Source organism: Aspergillus alliaceus (genome assembly GCF_009176365.1).
Source record: "Aspergillus alliaceus strain CBS 536.65 unplaced genomic scaffold BDW43scaffold_4, whole genome shotgun sequence".
Taxonomy (NCBI): Eukaryota; Fungi; Ascomycota; class Eurotiomycetes; order Eurotiales; family Aspergillaceae; genus Aspergillus; species Aspergillus alliaceus.
In genome coordinates, this window is record NW_022474687.1 from 586,533 (window position 1) to 609,370 (window position 22,838).

Here is a 22,838-nt window from a genome sequence, read left to right on the forward strand (position 1 = left end):
GTTGCTCTACGTTTGGATTTCCCATGTCCGGCTTACGAGACCATTAACCCTTGTGTGTAGATGTGTTTGGTTCATTCATAAACTCTACCAGTAAATTTTACATATTAGATGGAGCATACACAGCTAGGGAATGATATCGAAAAACAAGTGATCCCTGGTCCAATGGGATCCCTCCCTCAATGCTAAGCAAACCTAAAACACCCCGTTTTCCTCCCGACCAGCGAAGACGAAATACAAAGGCTAACATGAATATCATGCAACAAACAAACTCCGGGACCCATGCATTCGTGAAACATGATCATGCTCGGCGTTGTGGCGAGCTGGAAATCGCATGCGAATCTCGCAGTGCAAGCTAAGTCCTATCACATATATCTGGCCTTGCACTTGATGATGGTGTAGCGGGAGTAAAAACCTCCACTGCCACGATTGAGCAAGGCGTCGGACTCTATCCCAATGAAGATATCCAAAAAGTTGGGCCATGCGCTTGCTCAATCTATCAAAGGCTTCTTCTGGTTTCCGACAATGGCTACTCCAAGATGACGGAGCGCGTTGGGATCATTGGGTCGCACTATTGCAGGCAGGGGTAACATGGGATTATCCGGGTTCACATGGACAGCGTCGCGAGCGGCCTGCTCAATGGCCTCCATTTCCTCTTTACAACCCGCGTGATCAAGAGGACATACAACTATTGGTTGTCGAATGACAATATCTCTTGCGGATGCCAAGTGGGCCTGTGAAGTGTAAGCCTCATCCACCACATACTTCAAGGGGTTTGGGAACAACTAGGAAACGAACCTTTACCGTCAGGTAGTACTCGATCTTATAGAGACTTGCGGTAGTCGTAAACCCGCTTACCGCATACATCGGAAAGGCAGATTTCCCTCTGGGAAGTATTCCCTCGGCATCTCGCATATCCTTGGCTGGAAATACCAACCCAAGGTTTGTTAGGAAACCTGACGGAGGAAGCCTCACTCCAATATGTTCGGTCCTCTTGGTTAAGGTTTTCACTTTTCTCTGCGGCTCATCGCCCTCGTGGTTATATATGATTTCTTCGTCGATGCCAATAGTGATTTTGCTTATTGTAACCTTTCTGGCTTTGCTCATCCAGTCCGGGTTGGGGGATAATTTGACGTAAACACTCACTGGGTCAAGTGGGCCGTAAGACCATCGCGGTAATGAGATGCCCAACGTGACCAAGTGATCTGATACCCGTTCCGCTAATTCGGGGCGATTATACATCCCGAATGTGGACAGTGTATCGTAGCGTGCAATTGGCACGGGAAATGTGTATTTTCTCTGCTCTGAATGTCCCTGTTGAACCATCACCACGATTTCGTAGTATGTCTCCGCCGTCCGACTCGGAAGCTGTAGACTCGCCGGAGGGACTCGTCGGGACGCATCTGGCCCACCGCGCCCGAAGGGAATGAAAAGGACGAACGGGAGGTCCATTGAAATAACTTCCTCGTATTCTCGACCGGCCGGGCAGCGAAAGAGCAGCATCTCCTTGCCCACGATATCCGTAATCTCTTTCCGGGGAGGGGCAAGGTGTTTTTTGGTAACCGAATCCGCCGAAGGGTGTATTGTCTCACGGCGCTGGAGAGAGATGGTGACGAGGGATACGTTAACGGGGGCTGTAATGCCGACACTGGGCCTGATCTCAACCTTGCCTTCGATACGAGGCTAGTCGACTGGTTATTGCGACGCTCAGGCCATATCAAGGGGAGCAGGGGAGAGGGACATAGCAACCTACCATCGTTGCAGAGATACCTGGATACCCGATCAGAAAATTGCCATTCGGCGGCCCCGACACTCGCACGAAGGCGGCCATCCTGAGTGCGCTACACCCGCACCACCATGGGGTGGCTCAGAGGGATGCGCTCCGGAGCTTATCCGGGGGGAATGCGACCTCGACGACCTCAACCTCCTTGAAAGGCTCATAGAGACCGGCTCCGACCAGCGTGTTCCGCTCGATCGCCTTGCGCCCAAGCTTATGCGACGGCGCAGATGCGGTAAGCGGCTCGTGTCGTCCTAGAGAAGCGCCCAGCGACTCGAGAGCGGGAGCCCAGTGGATCAGCGAGTTTGGCAGTATGAAAGCCAAAAGGCACAGGTGTCTCAGGTTGTGGACAAGTGAAACCGGAGAAATTTTAAGTAAGCGTACAGGTCCCACGTTGAATAGCCGCCTATGTGTTGGGGGTGGAGGGGAGGTTGGGAAGTTGGTGATTGAGGAGCAGAGACGATTGCGGCGGCTACAAGAAGTACCTTGTCGAGAGCCTCGATTCGATCGGCGCCTTGCCAACCCTTTTCCGGTCAACATCAATTAACAACTTAACATCTAGTCAGCGGATCGCCAACAATTAATACGAGTATTCCCATTCTTGAGATTTCCATGCTTTTATTAGGAAGGATATCAAGCAAATGCTTTGATCATGGCTAGGCCAACACTATTTTTAAAATCTAGACAAGACTTTGGTGAACCGCTGGTACCTTTACATCTCGAACCCACCAGACCCAACAAGCATATCCAACGTTCATTGGCTTCGCGGCCAGTCACTGCCCTCTTGAACAGCCCCCCTCCATGTCCATACGTTTCTGTAAGTCTCAGCACACCAGAGAACAACGTGGTGGACAAGGGTTCGCAATCCTTCAGTGATTGAAAAGCAAATAGGCAATTAAGGACCTACAATCGACTTCCTCGGTTGATCCTCGGTATCCTTACGTCACGATCGATGTATATCTCTCTGCAAGTAACAGGATCAGTAAGATTGTCCAATAATCATTCCAATCCAACACTCTACTCTTCTAACAATCTCTGTTGTCTTAGGGTACACAAGTAAGTCTCGCATAGCGAGTGCGGTTCCTCTGTCGGGACCTCAGCGAGGACGTTACGCCCGGTCGCTGAGGGATCAGCGGGAAAATAGTGTACAAGACGCGGGAGAGCCTTTCCTGAGACATATTTCTTCGGGTTATCAGCAATCGTTCAATCTTGGAACTTGGCCATATTTTGAGGAACTTTAGGACGCCATGACTGTTGAACTACCGTGGTGCTGAATGCAAAATGTGGTGACCATATCATATCACCTGGTTGTAGACAATTCAAGATCGGGCGATTGAAGGAGTTCTTATTCTGATATCGAGCACGAAATCAGCAGATGATTTTCACTCTCCCAGTTTTAGAGAACACAAGAATGCACTGTTAATTATTGGTTGATTTTGTCACTCATTGAAAATAAGGCATCCCCTTGAGAAAGGAAATATCGGGATATTTGGCAAGTCCTCAACATAATGTAATGGTTAGGTATACAGTGGTGTCCTAGGTCTGAAGGAGGACCGAATGCATGATTCGGGGATACTAGTACCACTTCCCACCATATTCCATAATATAACCTACTAGACAGTCTTCAATGCTTTTCCAATGGTTGTATATTTTCTTCTTTTTTTGTTATATTTCCTTCCAATCATGTACATTTGGGCGATTAGTTTCAAGTTCCCCCGCATTCGGACATGGTATGTGCATTATACTACTTGCAATTGCTATAAATATAATGTAGCCCCTTCAAATCCAAGAGAAAGAAAGCTAATCTAATCCAGTCTTATTGGAATGAAATTTAAAAGAGATCCTACCTTGGTAATAAATCTACCTCTTAAATTCAAGACGTAGTGAGTGAGAGGTAGGGTTTCCGGTTGCCATGTGCAACAAACCAATCTAAACTTATGACATCGCCGTCCCCACTCTATCTCGAACTGCAGAGTCCTGATCTGTACCCCAGACTGGATCTTTCTATCCACCCTGCATTTTAGTACGCCGAGGCCCCAATTAGATACTCTAACACATCTATTCTATATCGCAAGAATGCCCCCCACTCGTCGCCGCGGTGGCCACGCTACAGCCGCTCGCTCAAACCAGGCGACTCTCTCTTTCGGATCCCAGTCCAGGGTTACCAAGCCGTCGGCGACGCCGACGCAAACACAAAAAACTAAGGACCTTGAACCAGTTGTCGCTTCTATCTCTGAGAAGGTCCTAGTACCAGAACAGGCACCTGTTACAGCTGCCGAACCCTCGCAGCCGCATGTGGCGGAGCTTGCTGTGAGGCAACAGGCTCAGGCGGAGATCCAACAGCCCTTGTCAGAGGAGGACGAGAGGGCGATAAAGATTACCGAGAAGGATCTACAGCATTATTGGAGGGCCGAGGAAGAGAAAATAAGGGGTCCTCGGTGTTAGTGTTCCACAGTTCATCTCCGATCCCTGCTGCCCATTGTTGGATCAAACCCACTGACGGTGTTCGTCACAGTTCATCAGCAAGATCTCACCCTACACGAGAAAATTCTGCGACATTTTGATCTTTCCAGCCAATTTGGGGTACGTTTGATCTATCCAAGGCATAAAATCTTTCAAGCGGTTCGACGTTTTCAGCTGTTGGACGAGAACATTTAATTGACTGATTATCTAGCCTTGCATCGGAATTGCTCGATTGAAGCGGTGGAGACGCGCAGAATCTCTAAACCTCAACCCACCAATCGAGGTCTTAGCCGTGCTACTCAAACAGAAGGATGAGTCGGAACAGCGAGCATACATTGATAAGCTTTTGTCCTGAACCACCTTTCAACTGTACAGATAGGGGAGAGATGAGTATCAGCTGAATATGGCGTTGGGCTTTATACTAGGAACAAGGCGTTGGGAAACCGCCGTATACATACCTTTGATTGCAGTGACTTGAATGCTCACATCATCGGTTGTAACGATTGTCATGATGGATTTACTTGTTCACCTTGTTTTAGTTTTATTTTTATATTGCGCGTCTGCTCGAGCAAATTCCTGTCCATTATAAACGCAAGCTCAGGCACTTAGAAGCCTACCCTTGATGAGACTCATGTAACGATTTCACAAAGCCACAAAGAGCGAAGCAAAGGAGGATTACTACTACACAAAGAACCCTCTATGAAGCTACTACACGCTCAGGCCTAGGGATCCTATGCGAACGGCCAGTATCTTTGTTATTCGTCTCTTCATTTAAGACATGTTACACTTACTTTGTTCTCGACTACGCCACATTACACAAGATCCCAGTACTGTCATACCCTGTGAGTTGGAAGAAGCCTATTAGCAAAGTCCCGAAGCCGTCTTAATCTTTGTACCCTTTCTCTACCCTGTTGTGATTCGTCACCTGTCACACATTGATAAACGCTCCGATGACTTCGCCATGTCTCACTTTATTAATATCGATTGGCTTACCTTTGTCTACGTAGTGAATCTACCACATAGAAATGGTAGGAGGGCTACAGTTGTACCTTGAATGCTAAATATGTCTACCGCTTAGATCAGACCTTGATCGATTGCTTTATTACGCATTCTAGCCCTAATTATCTCTATTATCCACGGAAATAGCGCTACCTAGTCCTCTATATTACCACGGTTGATATCTTCTTTGCCCTGTCATTAACCAGGCATCCAAATTACTTGCGCTGACCTCCCATTAACAATATGGCCATTGACCAATTCAAGCTCGCACCCAGAGTACTACTAGCCCCTCACCCTGGAGGAAGTTTGGTGCAGAACTGCAGGAAACCCTGGCTCGGGCATACGTACGCCTGCTGCAATAGTGAGGTCAATGGGGTAAACGGTCTCAAAATTAGCGTAGCCTTGAAAATTCCCCAGGGTGTACGGAGTACGTATTGGGGCAACACCAAATGCACCAAGGGTGTAGAATCCCCTATGGGTTCACGTTGGACGTCACATCGCCATACATAGAAGCTTGTCATTGATCAAGCTCTGAATCTAAGGTTTCTACGCATGTGACGTGGTGAAACGTTCCCCTCATGTCCATATAAAAAGACCCTGATTGCCTCCGTCGAGACGTACACCTGTTCTCCCCACAGACAACCTACCACTCGTTACACCTCGACACTCGTTTTCGAACAACATACAAAGCTAGTCCCTTTACAGGCATCTTATACTTAATACAATGCAGCTCTTCCACGGCCTCATTCTCCTCTTTGCCAGTCTCGCCGCTGCCCAGTTCCCGGATATCCCACCCTGCGCAGTAAAGTCCCCGCACCCACACTATACCCACTGCTTAACCTAACCAATTCACACAGATAAACTGCCTCGTTGGCCCTCTCACCAAAGATGGATGTCCAAGCCTAACCGATTTCGCCTGCCACTGCCAAAAGCCTGACCTCGTCAGCCAAGTCACCCCATGCGTCTCCCAAAGCTGCGGTCTCCCAGAGCAATCCTGTACGTCTGACCAACCCCCCCCCCCCCCCCAAAATCCAAACCAAACCCCATGAACTCCATATTAACAGAACAAAAGCCGTCTCCAAGCTCGTCGTCGCGCAGTGCTCCTCAGCTGGCTACCCCATCAGTGTCCCGAACCCAGGCGCCCCTACATCCGCCCCTGCAACGACTACAACAGGAGCAGGTACGACACAAGCTTCTGCCACCGGCTCAATGACCATCCCAACCGGCTCCTCGGTGACAACCACAACCCCTAAGCCCTCGTCTTCGGGCGCTAGCTCTTCCCATGCCCATGGCTCCTCTTCTACCCCAGGCGCATCGTCCAGTCATGCCAGTGGTGGCGGTGCCGGCGGTGCGTCTTCTTCCGGCGGTTCCCCTTCGGCTTCGAAGTCAGGTAGTGGAACTGATTCGGCCTCCCCGCCGCTCAAGACGAACGGAGCAACACAGATCACGGGTAGTCTGGCTGGTATGGCTATTGCTGCTGCGGCTGTGTTTTATCGTCTCTGATTCTTTTGGATCCATGGCTGAACCACAATTGATTTTGTTGTTGTTCCCTGTGAGGCTGGCGATCGTATGGCGACTAGGACTGAGGATTGTAACAATACTATTTAATCAGTCTTGTGTTTCGTTTCTGTTTGGCTTTTGGGCTAATTTGGATCTTTATTGTGGGGATCGTTTACATTTGTGGGGAGTGAATGCTACTTACTTTCTAGTTTTGTTTGTTTGGTATGCCATACAGAAGTTAGGGGATGATCCTGGTTATTATTATTATTAATATGTTGAATGATATATGTTGTAGTGATTGTTTATGGCTCGCTTTGTTGATGATTCCTGGAACGGCTGTCTCATGTCTGAAGCTATCCAAAGCGTGACGATGAAGATAATACATTCTATAAGTGAACTAAGCCTAAGCCTAAGCCTAAGCCTAAGGGGAAGATGAGTGATGATATAATATATGCACTGGTATGATCATCAGGGTAACGCCGTCGTAGGAGAACATTAGAAATGAGGTATTGGAAGAAAGAGAAAAGAAAGAGAAAAGAAAGAGAAAAGAAAGGGAAAAGAAGGTTTATGGTACCCATAACCGCACGAATCCTCCGACGTCCTGGCGGCAAGTCACACAACTTCCGAAGTTATTCATCGCAAGGCTCACCCTACACTCTTCACACACACAGAGGCAGCGGCATGGCCACGTAATTACTGAGCGTGGACTTGTCTGGCAGATAACACACGGTGGACCGCTTGGTCCCAGCCCCGAAGCGCCGGATTCCCACGACTGTTCATCGGCAGGAACAGAAGCGCTTGAGCGTCGGGAGAGTATAAGTTTCTCAAGGATTTCACTCTCCTCTTCTATGGTAGGTTTTCGTTTCTCGGATCTCGTATTCTGAGACACTCGAGAAGACAGAAGTACCTGGGCTCTTTCATGATCTACCTGTTGCTGGAATCGACGACGGGTCAGGATTCGGCCTTCTTGCCCGGCAGCAAGGTGAGCAGCCAGAATGCGGGCCTCCTGCCTGCTTTCTTGATCGCGTGGATCAAGCAAGCGCGCGAAAGTGCTAATATCTACCATTGATTCTTGAACGGGAGTGCTTTCGCGGGAGAAGCCCGGAGGAAACGGGTTATCACGCGTGGGTGTGCGGCGGCCATCCGATTCATCTTCCCACTCAGAGTCCATAGTGGTTGACATTGAGACAACGCTAGTCGTGTCGTCGGTGTCGTTCTCCGGCGGTGCATAGTCTGAGCTCAGATCCTGATTTCCCCAGGATCCTCCAACCTTCCACCAGCCATACAGCTTGTCGTCAAGTCGCTGCTCATCCGACTGCTCCCATTGCGTGGTATTGGAGCGTTCCCGTTTTCTCATCTCTGTTTCAACGTCGAAATTGTGGTCCGCTGGCAATACCAACTCTCCAGCGTCCGTTAGAACCCAGAAATCGAGCGATTCCGTTTGCTTGTTCTTCAGTTCCTGTGGTCGACTCTTATGGGGCCTGACTATTGTCTTCAGCCACTGCGGCCGGGCGGTAATCCCTACTTTGCTCAACAGCTTGTCCAAGCCATAAGCAGCCCATCTGAGGAGGAGATAAAAAATTCCCCGGAAGAAAGCAAAACCATGGTAGCATCGGACCATGCCTCGAAAGGCTCCAACACCACCAGGGTCAGTCTGAGTCCGAATGGATCGGGACCCATTCTTAGGCTTCTCGATTTTCTTCTCTCGGCTGTATCCGCTTTCCCATTCAGAAGGTGCCTCGGGTATATCAAAGTCAACAGATTCCCCCGCCCCGAAAGGAACATCGCTCGTATGGTTGACAGAGTCTTGGGGAGCACGTCTATGTCGTGATGATTCAATTTCCGCTAGCCTATCCTCCTCCAACCATGTCATGCTCCGAGCAACAACGCCTTTCCCTTCGTTGAGGAATACCGCCTCACTGGCCGCGGTCAGAGCGGTGTATCCAATTCTCAATAATGTGGTATAGAAATCTTCGTGTCGGTTAAATCGGATGTTGTGAAACTGGGTAGCCCCTTGCATATTCTCATGCGCCAGCGTAAATCTCTCTTTAAGCGACAATGGTCGAGGAACATCCACAGGAAGCGAGAAAGCCGTGACAAGGAGAGCAAGCATATAGATCGCACCACATGTGATAATGCCCAATAGGATCAGCAGGTGAGGGACGAATCCGACAATACAAACGGTAGGGAATTTCAGAACCACATTTTCACTTCCTATAGATGAGCCTTTTAGTAAGCCCCACGCCATAGTCGACATAAAGCAAAGGCCCCAGAAAGCGGTATTAAATAATCGGTATCGGCTCTGTTTGCCAAAAACGTCCAGCACGTTGGAAGTTAGACTGTTGCAACACGATACCAAAGCGATCAGAAGTAACTCTGGGGTCACATTCATTCGCTCTAGAACCTGACCTCTAGTGAGTAGGTGAAGGGTGGATTGGGCGCCTTCTCCTAGGTCGTCTTTGCTAGCGCTTTGTTTTGGTAGACCAAACAGTCCCAGCCCGAGTGTCTGACTGATTGAAGATTCCGCTTCGGCAAACGCAAGAGAGTGTTCAAAAATAGACATCCCGGCCTCCGTGACCACCGCCCTTCCTTGCAGCGCGCATGAAAGCGTTTCGACAAAGTGACTCAAGCACAGCCGGAGAAACACTGGCCAAAGAAGCACGAAGGATCCGTACGAGATATCCGAAGTACTTGTGGGGCGGCCCATGTTGATCGCGCTGCAAGACTGTTCATCGGTCTCCCACGGTAGAAGCGTGGAGCCTAACGAATACAGAAATCCCCCACCCCCAGCATGGTCAAACAATAAACGTTTCCCGGGAGTGCCGTACCGGATGAGAGAATATTCGGGGGACGTCTGACAGCGGATTGCGCGGAGTAGCGAGTGGATTTGAGACAGAAACAAAAGAATAGGTACAATCCGTAAAGCTAGTCGACGACTCCAATCGAGATGGAGATGCCTTCGGGTCGACGCATATATGGTGATCCTGTTCAAAACAAGGGCCTTTGATGTATTAGAGCAGATCGACCATGGGAATTCTCTAACAGGTAGAACCTCACCACGGTAAAGCAAGCTAAAGACCACCGACTGGTCAAGTAGGAAAAGAAGCCACTGAACTTGATAACAGCCTGGAAGATATCAGTGAAATGGTAGCTCGAGTCGGCCTGCGCGGCGGCATCAATAATGCCTTCTCTGGCGACTTCAGCGGCTGTATGTGTTGCTTCTACCACTACATCTCCTGCTGCCCCTACAGCAGCTGAGCCCCCAAGGTATGTTGTCATACTCGGTAACCCGACTAGCCTGTTGACATGAGAGGAGAGTGCGGAGAGACGACGGAATGGGCCGGCGAGCAGTTCACGGGCGGACGAGGATAGTACAGAAGTAGCGGCAGCTGGGATCGTTGTATTGAGAGTTCGCGCGGCGGATGTTATAGGTACATTCACTGTTTCCTGTAAGACAGACATGACTGACTCTCCAGTTGGACGGCACCTGCCGGCCTGCTGGACTAGATCCCAAGTTCAGGTTTCAAACACGAGGCGAGGCATACGCGGCGAGATCAACCGTTTGCGGGATAGATTTCTCCTGATCAAAGGAGTGAATAACGGTATCAGAATGAGGAATACCCAGAGTGCATCATGTCCTAGAACATGAACCTCAATGTCAGCAGAACATTGACAATAGATATTGGTCTGTTGTCACCCTCCCTCCTCATCCCGAAGTCCGGCGCTAATCTAATTCGGGAATATTCGCTGATTGTGCACGTGCCTCGGTAGTCACTTGATCTATATAACCTACTCGCTGTATTGACTGAGGTTAAAGGGATAGTGAAGTTCAAGTGTGAGTAATATGCCAATTTTTTTTTTAAAAAAAAGAACATATGAGTTGCAGATTAACTAGAAACCAGATAAAGTGTTCAAAATAAGAACAGAACAGAAAATGGAAAGAAGTTCAATACGTCTCCGTAAAATGTGCCATAGATCAATTGTCCCAAGACCATTTAAGTGCAAATTTCACTTCGCAAAAAAGGAAGAAAGAAAGCAAGAAAATAACAGCCTAGGCATTGTCTTTCATAGACCTCTTTAACGCCCAAAGAATCGAAGAACTGTTGGTGGAGTCTTCCTCCCTCGCAGATTCTCCAGGTGCGAGCTCAATCAGCTCTCCATTTCTCAGCACCCATCGGCTAGTTATACATTTGTCTGTCACCTTGCGAGATTGAGCTGAAGTCAAAATCCTCGCCGAGGTCCACTATCAGGCCTGGAAGAGCTTTTATCTCGCTGCGATGAACAAGAACTTGGTCGAAAGACTTTCCGGGGCGATACTCGTAGACGAACGTAATACGCTCTTGGCCCAGTCGACTGACTCTTCCTATAGCTTGATTGACAACTGACTTGAATAGGCCCACGGAGAGGAGATGAACATTTTGACATGAGCTTTGTAGGTTCAAACCAGCAGCATTGACGTTATATTCACTTACTAGCACCATGCACTCGTCATGTTTCTGAGTATATCGTTCAATGAGATTAATTCCCTCATCACGAGATACTCCAGCATGGAAAACATCCGCATCAATGTTGGCCTCCGTGAGAATTGTCACAACATAGATCTGCTCAGCAGGAAAGTGTGTCCACACCATTGCCTTTTCGCCGTGAACAATGACCTGATCACACAATATGGGGAGCATAGCTCTCATTTTCGGCGAGCCCGTGAGAAGAAACTTGAGCACCCAGGTTTGCCGCTTGCCTTCTATCTCCTTAATGTCTTGGTAGAGAGAGTTTTGATTGCATTGGTATTTCATTTTCGTCACAATAGCATGTGCAAATGTTGCCCCCAAGGTCGCTCTTCGTATCTTTTCGCACGCTTCTTGTATTCTAGATACATAAAGCCCATGCTCGAGGTACTGGAAGCTAAGCCACGAGGTCAAAAGCACAAGTTTGCGGAGGTTAGCCATGTTCAAAACGTACTTTCGCGGATCCATTTTGCTTCTCATGAACAATCTTCTTTCAAGCTTATCGGCAACCCGTCTATACATGCTAAGTTCTTTCTCGTTGTATGCCACAGTGCAAACTTTGCGACATGTTGGCGGAATAGAATTTCCTATCATCCTCGAACGGAGTGACTCCAACCGAGATGATAAGTCCTCCTGACCATGAAACTGGCTAAAGACAGCACGTAAGCGCTCACCAGTGACCATTGGTGGCACTTTATCATTGAGCACATGCTCTTCCACTGCGTCCCTTGTGCAGCAAAGATCCTGGAGTTCCTGAGGCAATATGAAAATATTGTTTCCTATTAGCTCCATTACCCACTTTTTTTCGGAAGAGGTTGGGCGAAACATGAGTGGAATATACCCGCGAAAGTCGTCACGGGAGTTGTAAATAGGCGTGGCAGTCAAGAGTAAATAAAAGTCAGCCTTCAGCCAATGACCCTGGACTATGAGGTGTCCGGGTTGCGAAGTGTATGTTCCTCATCAATGATAACATATGCAAATTTATTCGTGAGGAGATATGGGAAATCATGTGGCGCAGTCTGTATATCTGCTACATTAACGTGGTCTCCGTGCGTCTTCTTATACCATGCTTTCACACCTGCGAACCCGTGGCGATTGCTCAGTGTCTGATATGAGGTAATAATAACTGCTCGACCATCGGTCGGGGAACCGTCGAATAGCTTATGATCTTTGTGCAGTAAAGTTCTATTTGTCTGCACACCTTGTTGGACTTTTTTGTCGCCATAGTATAAAACAATACGCAACTTATCTGTAACCCTGATTATCTCTGTATACCACAGCATAATGAGTGCTGGAGGTACGACGACTAGAAATGGTCGACCTGGTGGGATATCTCGGTCTCCGTTGATTGCTTCTATTACAGACTTGTTATAATCTTCCCAGATCTACAGCCTCGTTAGTCTTGCTATAAATAGTTTAACCAGTGTTGAGGGTATATGCATGACGAACCTTTAGCATCACGTCAATGGCTTTATACGTCTTTCCTAATCCCACAGAATCTCTAAGAATAGCTGCCTGTATCTCGGGATTTGCGCAGATTTCAAGCAGGCGGGCAATGGCAACTAGCTGCCAGAACTTTTAAGACAACAGGTCGGTTCATGGACCTCATTCGTGGTGCTTTTGGATTTGCAATTTGAAGCATCTCACATGGTTCTTCATGGCTGTCTCTCTGATAATCAGGATTATCCAAGATCTTCTGGTGCTGTTTGAAGCGTTTGAGTCTCTTTCTGGGGTGCGCGGATTAACTCCCTATAATCAGGATTATCCTATTAGCTTAGCTAACTACCACGCGATTATCCACTACATACCTGGTCGTTTGGTCGATATCGAGCTTCCCCGAGTGTTTCTCAAATAACCCAACAGATCCCAAACGATACCCTCCATTTCCGCCTCGGCGAAGCACTCTCTATAGAAAACCCCCTGATTCGACCTGAAGTTTTCATCTTTAACCATGAGCACAAAGCGTGCCAAATGGTCACCAACATCCCATTCATCCTTTTGAGGGAAGCGTGCGCTGTATCTCGTGCTTCCGTTTGCTTCCCCGCGGGTCATTTTCGCTATCACTGCCTTCCTAGGGACTCTCAGGTGTTCGTGTGTATCGTGTTTGGATATACAGTCGTTCATCAGCTCGTTCCACCAGGGAGCAACTAATGGACTTCTCAACCAGTCAAGCCATTCCTTGTAGGTTTCGAGGCGGAGGACTTTTTGAAGCGTTCGTTTTCCTCTGGTTGGGGTAGGTTCCTGGGTAGCTGGTACTTGGTCATCTGTCCTCAGTTAGTGTGTGGGAAGGTCATTATAACCTTCTGACTTACCATGCTCAGCTGGACCAAGGCCACAATCAGAACCTAAGTCAGGTAATTTATTAGTGTATGGCGTTGAGTATGGGAACTCGCTTGGGTAGAAATTGGTATAAAACTATCCAGTGAGAGCAGTAGGAGAGGGCGAGGTTGAAGCCGGCGTGGTGAGATGTTGTCTGTCGGAGTATCACAGATACAAAATGAATATAAGTATGTGGGAACAGATCATAAGGCTGGGTAGTATCTGTAACGTGAGAGTAAAGAAGAGACAGTGGGAGTATTGGACGTAGTTGTTGGAGGAGTGGTAGGAGTGGTAGGAGGCGTAGGAGTAGCTGCTAGTCATTTGATTTCTTACGGGAAGAGTTGAAGTCTTCAAAGGGATAATGCCAGAGATGCGAGATGCTATAGAAGAGTCAGAGTGAAAGGAAATATGATATCGGGGGGCGGGGTCGAGATGGGACGAAGCGAGACTGGAGGCAGATGAGACCACCTCTTTCCTATCTTATTCAAGACAGATGCAATTACTACACACGCATGGTACCAAGCTCCTTTGAGCTTAGTTTCTATCTTCCGAAGATTAAAATTCACGACAACTTAGATACAGAAATCGCCTGGGGTTGACTGCCGTATGCGATAATTCTAACCATATGCCGGCGGTCTCCATCCTCAAAGTCCGGCACAGCAGAGTGTGCTACTGCCCTCTAAGTCACAAGTCAGTATAGGTCTTCTTCCAAAGCGCACGAGGCTACGGTACATACTTGATCCCATACTACCACAGTCCCTTTTTCCCACGATACGCGACAGCTGAAATCCAACGACCGGATATGATTATGCAAGAACGATAGTAGATTGTCCGACTCTTCGGGTTTATAGCCAACCACCTGTCTTGCAATGGTCGGATTCACGAATAGTACAGGCTCGTGAGTGACAGGGTGGTCAATTACAAGCGGATGTTCTGTCTGGACTGCCTCTTTGAGAGCTCTTTCCTGCCCAACACGGGCGACCTCTCCTACACTGGCACTGGTGTGTAGGAGCTTTAGGCGATGTAAGCCCTCACGAAACGTGGGTGAGAGGGCTTGATATGCGGCTGTCAGTGAGGTGAATGCTGTGTCCCCGCCGCCGGAGGCCGGTGTCTCGAGGACCCAGAAGAATGTTACTCCGGGAGTATTGGGCGTGAATGTCTGGTCAACGTGCCAAAGGTCGTAACTTGTGTGGGCTCCAAGTAAAGTTCGAAGGTTTCCTCTAAGAAACATAAGCTAACGCACGATTTGTGGGAAGAGTAGGCTTCGTACACTTTTTCGTCTGCGTATACCACTTGGAATTCAGGACTTGTGCCTTGTGGATATCCCATGGTGGGATGCTATGCAAGTAATTTATTAGTTGGTTTGAAATGTACGTCATGGCAAGGCTTATCACCGGCGAACCTGATGGAGTTGTCCATAATGAGCTGCGATATCTCGTTGTCGGGCTGTTCCAATGTCGGCAAAATCTTGACCCCTCTACACTTCTCGTCAGTGATTTAACCGAAAAGTAGAAAAAGGCTCCTTAAGGAAAGGTGAAGATAGGTCATCGTACAAACACAAGAACACCCCTCTGTGCAGCCAGCAAGGCTACTTGATCCAAACCTGCGGCGCTCAATTGACTTAATTGTACGCCTCTGATCTCCGTTCCGATCCGTGGAGTTATATTCCCAAGTTGACTATCATGGGTTCGAATTTCTGGTAGGGATGAATCTGCGCGACAGCCTGCCTCAGGAACATCTTGAAGTGGGATGTTCAGGGTTGGAGTGAAGCCCTCCGGGCGGACAGGGAGGTAAGCTGGGTAGAGGGGTGCGGATGCATTGTCGGACATGGTATCTGGAATCTATTAGATTGCTGATATTACAGATTGAATTACTCAACATAAGTAGCAGAAATTCCTGGTGTACTTTGTACCGATCCAGCTGGGGTTGGGTCTTATAGTTACATTGTCGACGTGACTCTACAGGTTAGGGCTAGGAAGTCCCCAATGGCAACGGCAATGGTTGTGACCCTCCCTTCTGCATGGACGCGGTTGAATCCCTGTTGATTCTGAGGTGGTTTTAACACTAAGCCGGAGGGACCCCGAATAAAATTACTGAAAGTGGTCACAGTCTTGGAAGCAGTGTCAAATGATTCAATGAGATGATACGATGATGCCTTTCAAGCCAAGAAATGCACCATCTTCACCCATTCACATCGGACACATTGCACCAACATAAGCTCTCCTGAACACTAAAAGAGAGTGCACCCTTGAATACCTTTTATTCCCACTCTTGGCTGTCTTAGATCTTCGGACTTCAGTGAGAGTCCAATCAGAACCGGGATAAAACACTTGGCTATACATCAAAGTCGCAAACCATCGACAATTACTATCGCGTCATCCACACGGGGAAGATTTCTTTCCCTCTAACATATAAGCTGCTTTTCTGCAACTAACAGGGAAATTATTGCCTCTCATGAGACATTTATATTCTAGCTGGGTATCACACTACGTACCGAAGGTCTCTGCCCAGTTGAACGATGGCGACTATAAAAAGCAGTGTTGTTGTCGAACAGCAACGACGCTCTTCGAACGATGGAAATTCACGGGTCATGAAAACCTCGGCATGGAATAATATATCAAGATTTATAACAGACAAAGAACGTCTGGTCGTTCTAAAAATTGATTTTCTGCTATTGACATGGGCATTCGTTTCTGGCCTCACTAAGGTGGGTTTTCCTTGATATTGTGTAGTTGTTTGAGACCCTAAACTCATCGGATGATGGATAGGATATGGATCAGTCCGCAACTACTCAAGCATATGTTTCCGGGATGAAGGAGTCGCTGGGCCTTTACGGCAACGAGTTAGTGGAATTTACGACATTCTTTTCTATCGGCTACGCGATCGCAATCGTGCCGTCGCAATTGACGCAAACTAAGATCAGGCCGTCGATATGGCTGCCAACTTGCGAAATCATCTGGGGTGCACTAAATTTGGCGTATGCCTTGCTTTCTTGTATCACATCTAGCACGCTAATGCTTTTGCAGTACATTTGCCGCCAAAAATGCAAAAACGGTTTATGCGTTGAGATTCTTTCTAGGGGTTTTCGAGTCTGTAGGTGGTATCCTAGCATCCTTGTGGCAAAATAGGTCCCTAAAACAATGTAGACATCATGGCCCGGTCTTGCCAGCCTGCTATTCAACTGGTGTAAGGCAATTCAAAATCTCTTGTATAACTAATATTCTAATGAGAATTCCAGACACTCCTCGAGAATTGGGAACACGTCTAGCAATTTTCGGCGTCAGCGGCACTGCAGGAAATATGTTCCTAGGCATCCTACAGGCAGCTTTATACAAGAACCTAGACGGCGCAGGCGGCCTACACGGATGGCAATGGCTGTTTATAGTTACAGGCTGCATAACGATGGCATGGGGCATGCTCGGGCTCCTGATTATCCCCGACTCTCCAAGCATCACCCGGGCGTTATGGTTGACCAAATCCGAGCGCAAAGTCGCTGTAGAGCGCATGAAGAACTGTGGTATCAAGACGAATGAACTTGTTAATCGGCAAGTTGTGCTGAAGAAGATTCGTGCCCTTTTGAAATCCCCCTTGAGCTGGTTGTACATCGCTGCATACCTTCAGTATGCATGGAGTCAGAGATGTAACTCTTACTTTTTATTATATTTAAAGGTATACTTATTTCTCCTGATCATCATGGCGATAGACTGGTGTTGATTTGCGAGTCAGGGCCTGAAAAATAGTGATGGCAAACAGCTATACAGGTAAGTTACGACTTGCTGTCGTTAGCTATCAGAGCTATGTCTGACAGGCACAGCACGTACACTGTCAATCTCATTCCGTTGGGTGGATACGCAATCTCAATTGTTACCAACATTGGTCTCAACTTCCTGAGTGACAGGAAACAATGGCGATGGCAAGTGGCCATCGGTACAGCTGTGGGTGAACTCTTGAATCAATCCCACAGTTTTTGGTCCATATGACTCCTGATCTAACATGACTAAAGCTATTACAAGTACTCTGTTGTTCGGTCTTATCCGTCTGGCCTGATTCCACGCCTACAGTCATGGCCTTCTACTTCATGACCTTTGCTACCAGCGCATGGGGGTATGTCGTTGTCTCCTAACTTACCGAGTTGTTTACTATTAATATACTGATCTCTTAATTCAGATATGCGCTGCTAGCCTGGATCGGTGAAATCCTTCGCAAAGAGCCTGAAGTGAGATCTATTCTTGTAGCTCTGACTGTTACGTTTGTCTGTATGTTATGCTTTCTAGACATCTTTAGAGAAGTATGATGGCTTTACTAACCCTGCGCTGAAAGACGTCGGTCATGCGACAATTCCACTCCGCATTTGGAGAACGTCAGATAGTCCGCGGTATCCTGTTGGATTTCCATTGTCAGCTACCTGGGCCGCTGGAAGTATTCTTTCAATGCTGTGCATCGAACTTTATATAAGAAGGTAAGGCTTTATACCCATACAGACGTCAGGAATCTGTTGACTAATCTATGGAGCGATCAGACACCCGGAGATTTTGGAGCACGGCCTTACCGGGGATTCATCAGAAGAAGAGAGATCAGCTACGGATTATTTAAAGGATACCTGATGTGATAAAATTGCACGACGCATGCTATTCATAATGATTAAGCCTCCTTGGTACCAAAATTTGTAAATATCCAGTCTTGCAGTATACAGCTAGAAGCTGTATGGAATGGCTTTATATCCGGCTCTACGGTTCACAAACAAATGACCTGGGCCAGTCTCTCCTTTTCGTATGATGGCAAAGGCTAACAGATTTGTCATTTATTCGTATTGAACCTCGTTCCCTCGTTCCCTCGTTCCCTCGTTCCAATGAGAATGAAGCGGTCGTACTCTTGACTCAAAGCCTACGACAGGCCGACGGCAATAGCGACTGAGGTATATGTGGCATCTTCGCCTTGCTAGCATTTGCCCCGTTTGCCGCGTTAACCTTTTCCTTTACATGAACTCTTTCCTTTGCGCTTCCCTATAATTACGAAATGAACTCATCAATAATTCTAAACCAAAGCCCGCGACATGAGTCCAGACGAGTGCTCAGACCCCTTAACTGATCGTGCCTATGGTAATATTCGTGAAACCGCTCTCTGAACCGTTACACAACGCCCATCCTAGCTTGATATAGAAAAAGGGATAAAGCAAAACAGAATGCCTCAGGGGCAGTCCGAGCTGTATTGAGCCCACAATATAACCACAGATACATGTAAACCTAAAGCTCTACTCAAATAATTCTTCAATTGAGGCTTTAGCCGGATTTTTTCGATAGCAGTCATTCTCCATTCTTTCTCTTATCTTTTCTCTCCAGCTACACAGTGACCAGAGATATATTCTACCCAGCCCAGCAACTTGCAAAAATGCGTCACGCCCTCACCATCCTCATTATCTCTTCACCTCCTATCTCTATTTACTAGCCAATATGGTCCCCTCTCAAGTTTCGAGATGCCCTCCGCCAAAAATGTCACAGCACAGATGTCTACGCCAAAAGCGCAGCTGACGCAGATCAAGACTACCTACCCACACAGCTCCTGCATAAAAGATACAGGACTCCCAAGGGGTATGAGGGCTGATACTTTGGATTATTATTTGACAGGTGTGTTGATTGGAAAAATGGATCATCTGTTCCAGAATATAAGTATGCATACTCTTTACACCCTATAATTTCAAAATACTGACTAACAGTGACAGTGAAAACGGGCTTCGCGAATACAAAAACAATTGCTGGGGTTGTCGATGGAATGAATTTGCGGATGAGTTCTCTCCTAATCTTTTGTGTTTGTGTAGGAATGAGCCTGAAGAGAGGAGAGCCCGTGATCCTCAGTCGCGGCTAATGATAGATATGAGGTATTTTAACTTGGGTGAGTTTTCTGGGCCGTAAGTGCTAGAATTCCTTTTTGAGCTGACTTGAAGGGGCATAGATGATATGTTCGAACTCAAGACCGGTAGGTTGGCATGTTATGGACTGTATGGAACCGAGTATGGAGAGACTACTGGTCTCAAACGCCCTAAAGACAAGCCTGGCTTTGGCGGTTGCCCAAGTTGTGGGCATCATTGACATCTATAATGTAAGGGCTGGAAAAGCCTTGTTTTTTAGAGGTAGGTCTATTAGGGAAACTATTTGTTAGACCATTATAACCCAATTCATAACTTCATTTCATAGCAGTTTTCCCCACTAAGTCTGCCATTGCCGTCTCAATTAAATGCACAACTCTACTACAACTTATACATCTCGGTCCGGCTTCGGACTCCGTCAAAGATACACGTGTTGTCCAATGGCACATACTGCCTTGTGATAACCTTGAGCGCCTCCTGAGCGACTAGGCCGCCGGTCAATGAGGAGATATTATGCAGCTCGCCGCCTTCTGTCCGGCGCAGCTCTTGGGTAGCTTCCACAATGCGCTCTTGTGCATCTTCATCAATTTGAAATTGATTGTCGTGTATCAGGGCAGAGAGGACACGTTTAGACTGCGCATTCCACGCCACTTCGTCGTCAATTGATTCGCCGGGGAGCTTTCCTTCTTGGATGTCGGTGACGATATTATCCAGGACTTGGAAAGCAACGAAGATAGGAATGAGAGACTCAGGGGTGCTTATACTGTTTCGGATAGCCCTAAGAGCCTCTGCTTCCCCATCAATTTTGGGGATGCTGCGGCCATGAATAACCTTGATGTGAGCAGCGTTCTTGCAAAAAACCTCTATATCCTTCTCCAGAATTTCACCGGGCCGAGACTCTAGTTGGGACTCGATTTTTCTAACTATATTTGTAACCTCCTCGACGTCTTTCCTCGCCTTCGTTTTGTAGATGTTCTGTAGAGAAACGTAGTCTGCCGACTGGGCTTTCATATCGGGCAGTGAGCCCGGGAGAGGCAGCACATTGTGCTGGTGGAAAAATTCACGGACCGCAGATGCGATAATCCAGAAATCAGCCGAATCCGGCCGGGGGTTTTTGCATTCTTCCATCTCGAAGATCTCACGGGTTGAGCTGCGTAAGCTAAAGGGGTTCAATGACTTCAATACTGCCGCAACAGCTTCATCATAGTTCTCTTCGCTGCCTTCAGCGTTACTCGTCCTTGCGCCCGAGCGCACCATCTCCCTAAATTCAGACTTCTCCTTGTAATTGGTTGGAACATTGCCATTGTGTGTTTCCTTCCATTTCTCGAGGTAGTGAAGAAGTAATAATAGGTATGGGACATGACCGTGTTGGTGGTCATCCAAACCCTCTAAGTTATCAATTCGAGAAGTCGATTCTGCCAGCTCTGGCCAGGGATTGAGGAGGCGGAGATCTTGAGTTGTCTCCGGATCTGGATGAGTCTCTACTATGGGAAACAAAGCCGGTAGTTGAAGAGAGAAAGTCGAGTAGAATCCAACAGAGCGTGTATATAGCACTGCGATATCCAGCTCTCTAGCGGCCTTGCCAAGAGCATCCAAGGAGGATCGCTTCATAGGACCAGATACTAACACCAGCCTATGCTGTGCGAGGAAATCGGGATCCTCTTCCAGAAGCTGTATGATCGGCTAGAAAAACCTATTAGCATCTCATTTATCTGGGAGGGCCAATCATTTCTATATTTTATACCTTCGATTGGAAGTTCCCTTCTACGTCTGGGTTCAGCTCCTTCAGCAACCGACAGGTCTCCGAGGCCCTGGACTTCCCTAGGCTCTCTTCTTCAAGGAAAAAATTGACTCCGAGGTCTGCCTCAGTGACAGTAGCAGGGTCCACGATTGTAAACCCTCCAATTCCAGGCAAGACCAGGTTCTTCAGCGTCTCAACTCCCACTACGCCTGATACGCCAGTACTCTGCTTGCTCCATGGACCATCAGAGTTAACTAAGAGAACACGAGACTCCTCTAGAGCTTTCTGTCCGCTTGCAGCCCATAGCCGTAGTTGACGATCATATTTTCTTTCTTTGGAAGAGGGCCCAGCCAGGGCTTTAGGGAAAGCATCAGTCATGAGGGGCGGGGGAGTGGTAGAGTGATAAGGAGTAAACGGAGGTGGCAGAGGGAGAAAATCAAATCACTAATATGACTAGGATTCAGAACCTGTTCCGGACAGGTAGCAGGATATCTAGCATTTAACTATCGCTGTAAGGTAGTAGTCGTTGACATTGGTTCTTGCAGTAATCCGTAGTAGACGCTCATGTGCACGTGACTCTTACACAGCGATTATAAGGCCCGTGCGTTGTGGCCTGAGGCTGCAAAAGAATGATGGTGACACAACCCCGCCAATAAAAACACTCAGTGAGTATACCTCCTAATAGTATTTGATCTTACTACGATTGATCCCTTTTAAAGAGTCCATAATACCAGTTGCTTCTCTATTGGTATGGCGAACCAATTCCTCACCGGCGCACAGAGTTAGAATGTGGAACGGTACATACCATGACGATATTAAGCGCAACTAATAGCTTCTTGGGAGGTGCATTGAAGAACCCGGTACATTTAACCCTTCTGCTCTAGAAGTTCCAAATCCGTACTGGACTACTACCTTTCTATGCTGTTATTTAGATCTACTAATCATAATATCCTTCAGCCGAATATCGGCCTCTTCGGCTGGTAATCCACCGCCAATTCCCGTCGTAAGTCCGATCTTCATGCTGGTGAATTTGCCTATCATACGACTTGCGGCCATGGCGGCATTGTTGTGCCCATATATATCCAAAATTTCCCATTATTCGATGATGCGTAGAGTGACAGACTCTTTTGCATGAGGCCTGGTATACTATCGTGGCTACCGACGAACCCAGGCTGGGCCTATACCAGTGTCTGTAGAGCATCTAGAGGGAAATGGGTTCTGTGTATCTCAACTTCCCAAGTGTCCGAAACTTCTGGCTTGGACCGAAATTAAGTGTTATAAATGACTAGGGATATTAACAAAATCTTCCCAGCGATTAGTATAGCTTGTCGAAAAAGTGTCTGTATCGCATGCCTTTTAAAGCTTGCGTATGGCTAATAGAGCTGAGTAGGGTGATCCTCTCCCCCCAAGGACTGACGTACAAGATTGGTCTAAGACCAGTCCCCAAACATATATCCTTTTTAGTTATAGAAGCCCATCACAAGTAGTAAAATAGTGTAATTATAGACCTGAGCAGAGAAGGGCATTGAGCCATTTGTTTCCAGTCGCATGATTTGGTGCATTGATGTGAAGTAGGACTACTGTACTAAGTAGGAATAGGCACTGACAGGCCCGTGCACGCGGCCTGAGGCCGTCAAAGTACTATGACGACACAACCACAACCCCCACCACTGG

At 47.5% G+C, this 22,838-nt stretch overlaps 11 protein-coding genes across 11 annotated transcripts; 4 read left to right on the forward strand and 7 right to left on the reverse strand.

Moving 5' to 3' along the window:
• Positions 1–422: 422 nt before the first annotated feature.
• Positions 423–1,957, reverse strand: BDW43DRAFT_152686 (arrestin C-terminal domain-containing protein). Its single transcript, XM_032038477.1, has 3 exons — positions 1,751–1,957; positions 796–1,680; positions 423–731 (listed from the first exon to the last, which is right to left on the reverse strand). Exons 1-3 carry the CDS (start codon positions 1,826–1,828, stop codon positions 489–491), a joined length of 1,206 nt encoding a protein of 401 aa, XP_031904911.1. The 5' UTR covers positions 1,829–1,957; the 3' UTR covers positions 423–488.
• On the reverse strand, positions 1,696–2,496 carry BDW43DRAFT_152693 (uncharacterized protein). Its single transcript, XM_032038478.1, has one exon. It carries the CDS (start codon positions 2,312–2,314, stop codon positions 1,865–1,867), a length of 450 nt encoding a protein of 149 aa, XP_031904912.1. The 5' UTR covers positions 2,315–2,496; the 3' UTR covers positions 1,696–1,864.
• BDW43DRAFT_152683 (uncharacterized protein) lies at positions 2,295–3,253 on the forward strand. Its single transcript, XM_032038476.1, has 3 exons — positions 2,295–2,591; positions 2,666–2,756; positions 2,822–3,253. The coding sequence occupies exons 1-3, from the start codon at positions 2,427–2,429 to the stop codon at positions 3,013–3,015; spliced, it is 450 nt and encodes a 149-aa protein (XP_031904913.1). The 5' UTR covers positions 2,295–2,426; the 3' UTR covers positions 3,016–3,253.
• A 597-nt stretch (positions 3,254–3,850) lies between these two features.
• BDW43DRAFT_297023 (putative DNA polymerase delta subunit 4) lies at positions 3,851–4,592 on the forward strand (the record flags this gene model as incomplete). The annotated part of the gene is made up of 3 exons (XM_032044306.1): positions 3,851–4,214; positions 4,290–4,357; positions 4,449–4,592. The coding sequence occupies 3 exons, from the start codon at positions 3,851–3,853 to the stop codon at positions 4,590–4,592; spliced, it is 576 nt and encodes a 191-aa protein (XP_031904914.1).
• A 1,368-nt stretch (positions 4,593–5,960) lies between these two features.
• Positions 5,961–6,739, forward strand: BDW43DRAFT_306776 (CFEM domain-containing protein; the record flags this gene model as incomplete). Its single annotated transcript, XM_032046100.1, has 3 exons — positions 5,961–6,038; positions 6,094–6,232; positions 6,309–6,739. 3 exons carry the CDS (start codon positions 5,961–5,963, stop codon positions 6,737–6,739), a joined length of 648 nt encoding a protein of 215 aa, XP_031904915.1.
• Positions 6,740–7,249: 510 nt separating this feature from the next.
• BDW43DRAFT_263004 (putative ubiquitin-protein ligase (Asi3)) lies at positions 7,250–10,411 on the reverse strand. The gene is made up of 2 exons (XM_032040489.1): positions 9,794–10,411; positions 7,250–9,737 (listed from the first exon to the last, which is right to left on the reverse strand). The coding sequence occupies exons 1-2, from the start codon at positions 10,196–10,198 to the stop codon at positions 7,302–7,304; spliced, it is 2,841 nt and encodes a 946-aa protein (XP_031904916.1). The 5' UTR covers positions 10,199–10,411; the 3' UTR covers positions 7,250–7,301.
• A 503-nt stretch (positions 10,412–10,914) lies between these two features.
• On the reverse strand, positions 10,915–11,424 carry BDW43DRAFT_321183 (uncharacterized protein; the record flags this gene model as incomplete). The annotated part of the gene is made up of 1 exon (XM_032049283.1): positions 10,915–11,424. One exon carries the CDS (start codon positions 11,422–11,424, stop codon positions 10,915–10,917), a length of 510 nt encoding a protein of 169 aa, XP_031904917.1.
• Positions 11,425–14,251: 2,827 nt separating this feature from the next.
• Positions 14,252–15,389, reverse strand: BDW43DRAFT_297026 (TauD/TfdA dioxygenase family protein; the record flags this gene model as incomplete). Its single annotated transcript, XM_032044307.1, has 4 exons — positions 14,252–14,780; positions 14,831–14,898; positions 14,963–15,037; positions 15,114–15,389. The coding sequence occupies 4 exons, from the start codon at positions 15,387–15,389 to the stop codon at positions 14,252–14,254; spliced, it is 948 nt and encodes a 315-aa protein (XP_031904918.1).
• A 761-nt stretch (positions 15,390–16,150) lies between these two features.
• On the forward strand, positions 16,151–18,023 carry BDW43DRAFT_321190 (major facilitator superfamily domain-containing protein; the record flags this gene model as incomplete). The annotated part of the gene is made up of 10 exons (XM_032049284.1): positions 16,151–16,267; positions 16,329–16,537; positions 16,587–16,653; positions 16,707–16,746; positions 16,799–17,229; positions 17,287–17,321; positions 17,375–17,495; positions 17,564–17,664; positions 17,728–17,816; positions 17,881–18,023. The coding sequence occupies 10 exons, from the start codon at positions 16,151–16,153 to the stop codon at positions 18,021–18,023; spliced, it is 1,353 nt and encodes a 450-aa protein (XP_031904919.1).
• Positions 18,024–19,762: 1,739 nt separating this feature from the next.
• BDW43DRAFT_263007 (NEDD8-activating enzyme E1 regulatory subunit) lies at positions 19,763–21,667 on the reverse strand. Its single transcript, XM_032040490.1, has 2 exons — positions 21,168–21,667; positions 19,763–21,106 (listed from the first exon to the last, which is right to left on the reverse strand). The coding sequence occupies exons 1-2, from the start codon at positions 21,540–21,542 to the stop codon at positions 19,805–19,807; spliced, it is 1,677 nt and encodes a 558-aa protein (XP_031904920.1). The 5' UTR covers positions 21,543–21,667; the 3' UTR covers positions 19,763–19,804.
• A 408-nt stretch (positions 21,668–22,075) lies between these two features.
• Positions 22,076–22,696, reverse strand: BDW43DRAFT_263008 (uncharacterized protein; the record flags this gene model as incomplete). The annotated part of the gene is made up of 1 exon (XM_032040491.1): positions 22,076–22,696. A coding segment is annotated over exon 1 (260 nt), but the record flags the coding sequence as incomplete, so codon positions are not given.
• Positions 22,697–22,838: the final 142 nt, after the last annotated feature.

What these genes read in the sequence shown, in the direction of transcription:
- BDW43DRAFT_263007 (XM_032040490.1), bottom strand. Translation starts at nt 21,542, where the DNA reads ATGACTGATGCTTTCCCTAAAGCCCTGGCTGGGCCCTCTTCCAAAGAA. An exon ending in AAGGGAACTTCCAATCGAAG is followed by an intron (nt 21,107 to 21,167) that starts GTATAAAATATA and finishes AGGTTTTTCTAG; the next exon opens with CCGATCATACAGCTTCTGGA.
- BDW43DRAFT_152686 (XM_032038477.1), bottom strand. Translation starts at nt 1,828, where the DNA reads ATGGCCGCCTTCGTGCGAGTGTCGGGGCCGCCGAATGGCAATTTTCTG. An exon ending in CAGGTATCTCTGCAACGATG is followed by an intron (nt 1,681 to 1,750) that starts GTAGGTTGCTAT and finishes CCAGTCGACTAG; the next exon opens with CCTCGTATCGAAGGCAAGGT. An exon ending in AGTACTACCTGACGGTAAAG is followed by an intron (nt 732 to 795) that starts GTTCGTTTCCTA and finishes TACACTTCACAG; the next exon opens with GCCCACTTGGCATCCGCAAG.
- BDW43DRAFT_152693 (XM_032038478.1), bottom strand. Translation starts at nt 2,314, where the DNA reads ATGTTGACCGGAAAAGGGTTGGCAAGGCGCCGATCGAATCGAGGCTCT.
- BDW43DRAFT_263004 (XM_032040489.1), bottom strand. Translation starts at nt 10,198, where the DNA reads ATGTCTGTCTTACAGGAAACAGTGAATGTACCTATAACATCCGCCGCG. An exon ending in CTTTAGCTTGCTTTACCGTG is followed by an intron (nt 9,738 to 9,793) that starts GTGAGGTTCTAC and finishes AATACATCAAAG; the next exon opens with GCCCTTGTTTTGAACAGGAT.
- BDW43DRAFT_152683 (XM_032038476.1), top strand. Translation starts at nt 2,427, where the DNA reads ATGGCTAGGCCAACACTATTTTTAAAATCTAGACAAGACTTTGGTGAA. An exon ending in CTCCATGTCCATACGTTTCT is followed by an intron (nt 2,592 to 2,665) that starts GTAAGTCTCAGC and finishes AAAAGCAAATAG; the next exon opens with GCAATTAAGGACCTACAATC. An exon ending in CTCTGCAAGTAACAGGATCA is followed by an intron (nt 2,757 to 2,821) that starts GTAAGATTGTCC and finishes CTGTTGTCTTAG; the next exon opens with GGTACACAAGTAAGTCTCGC.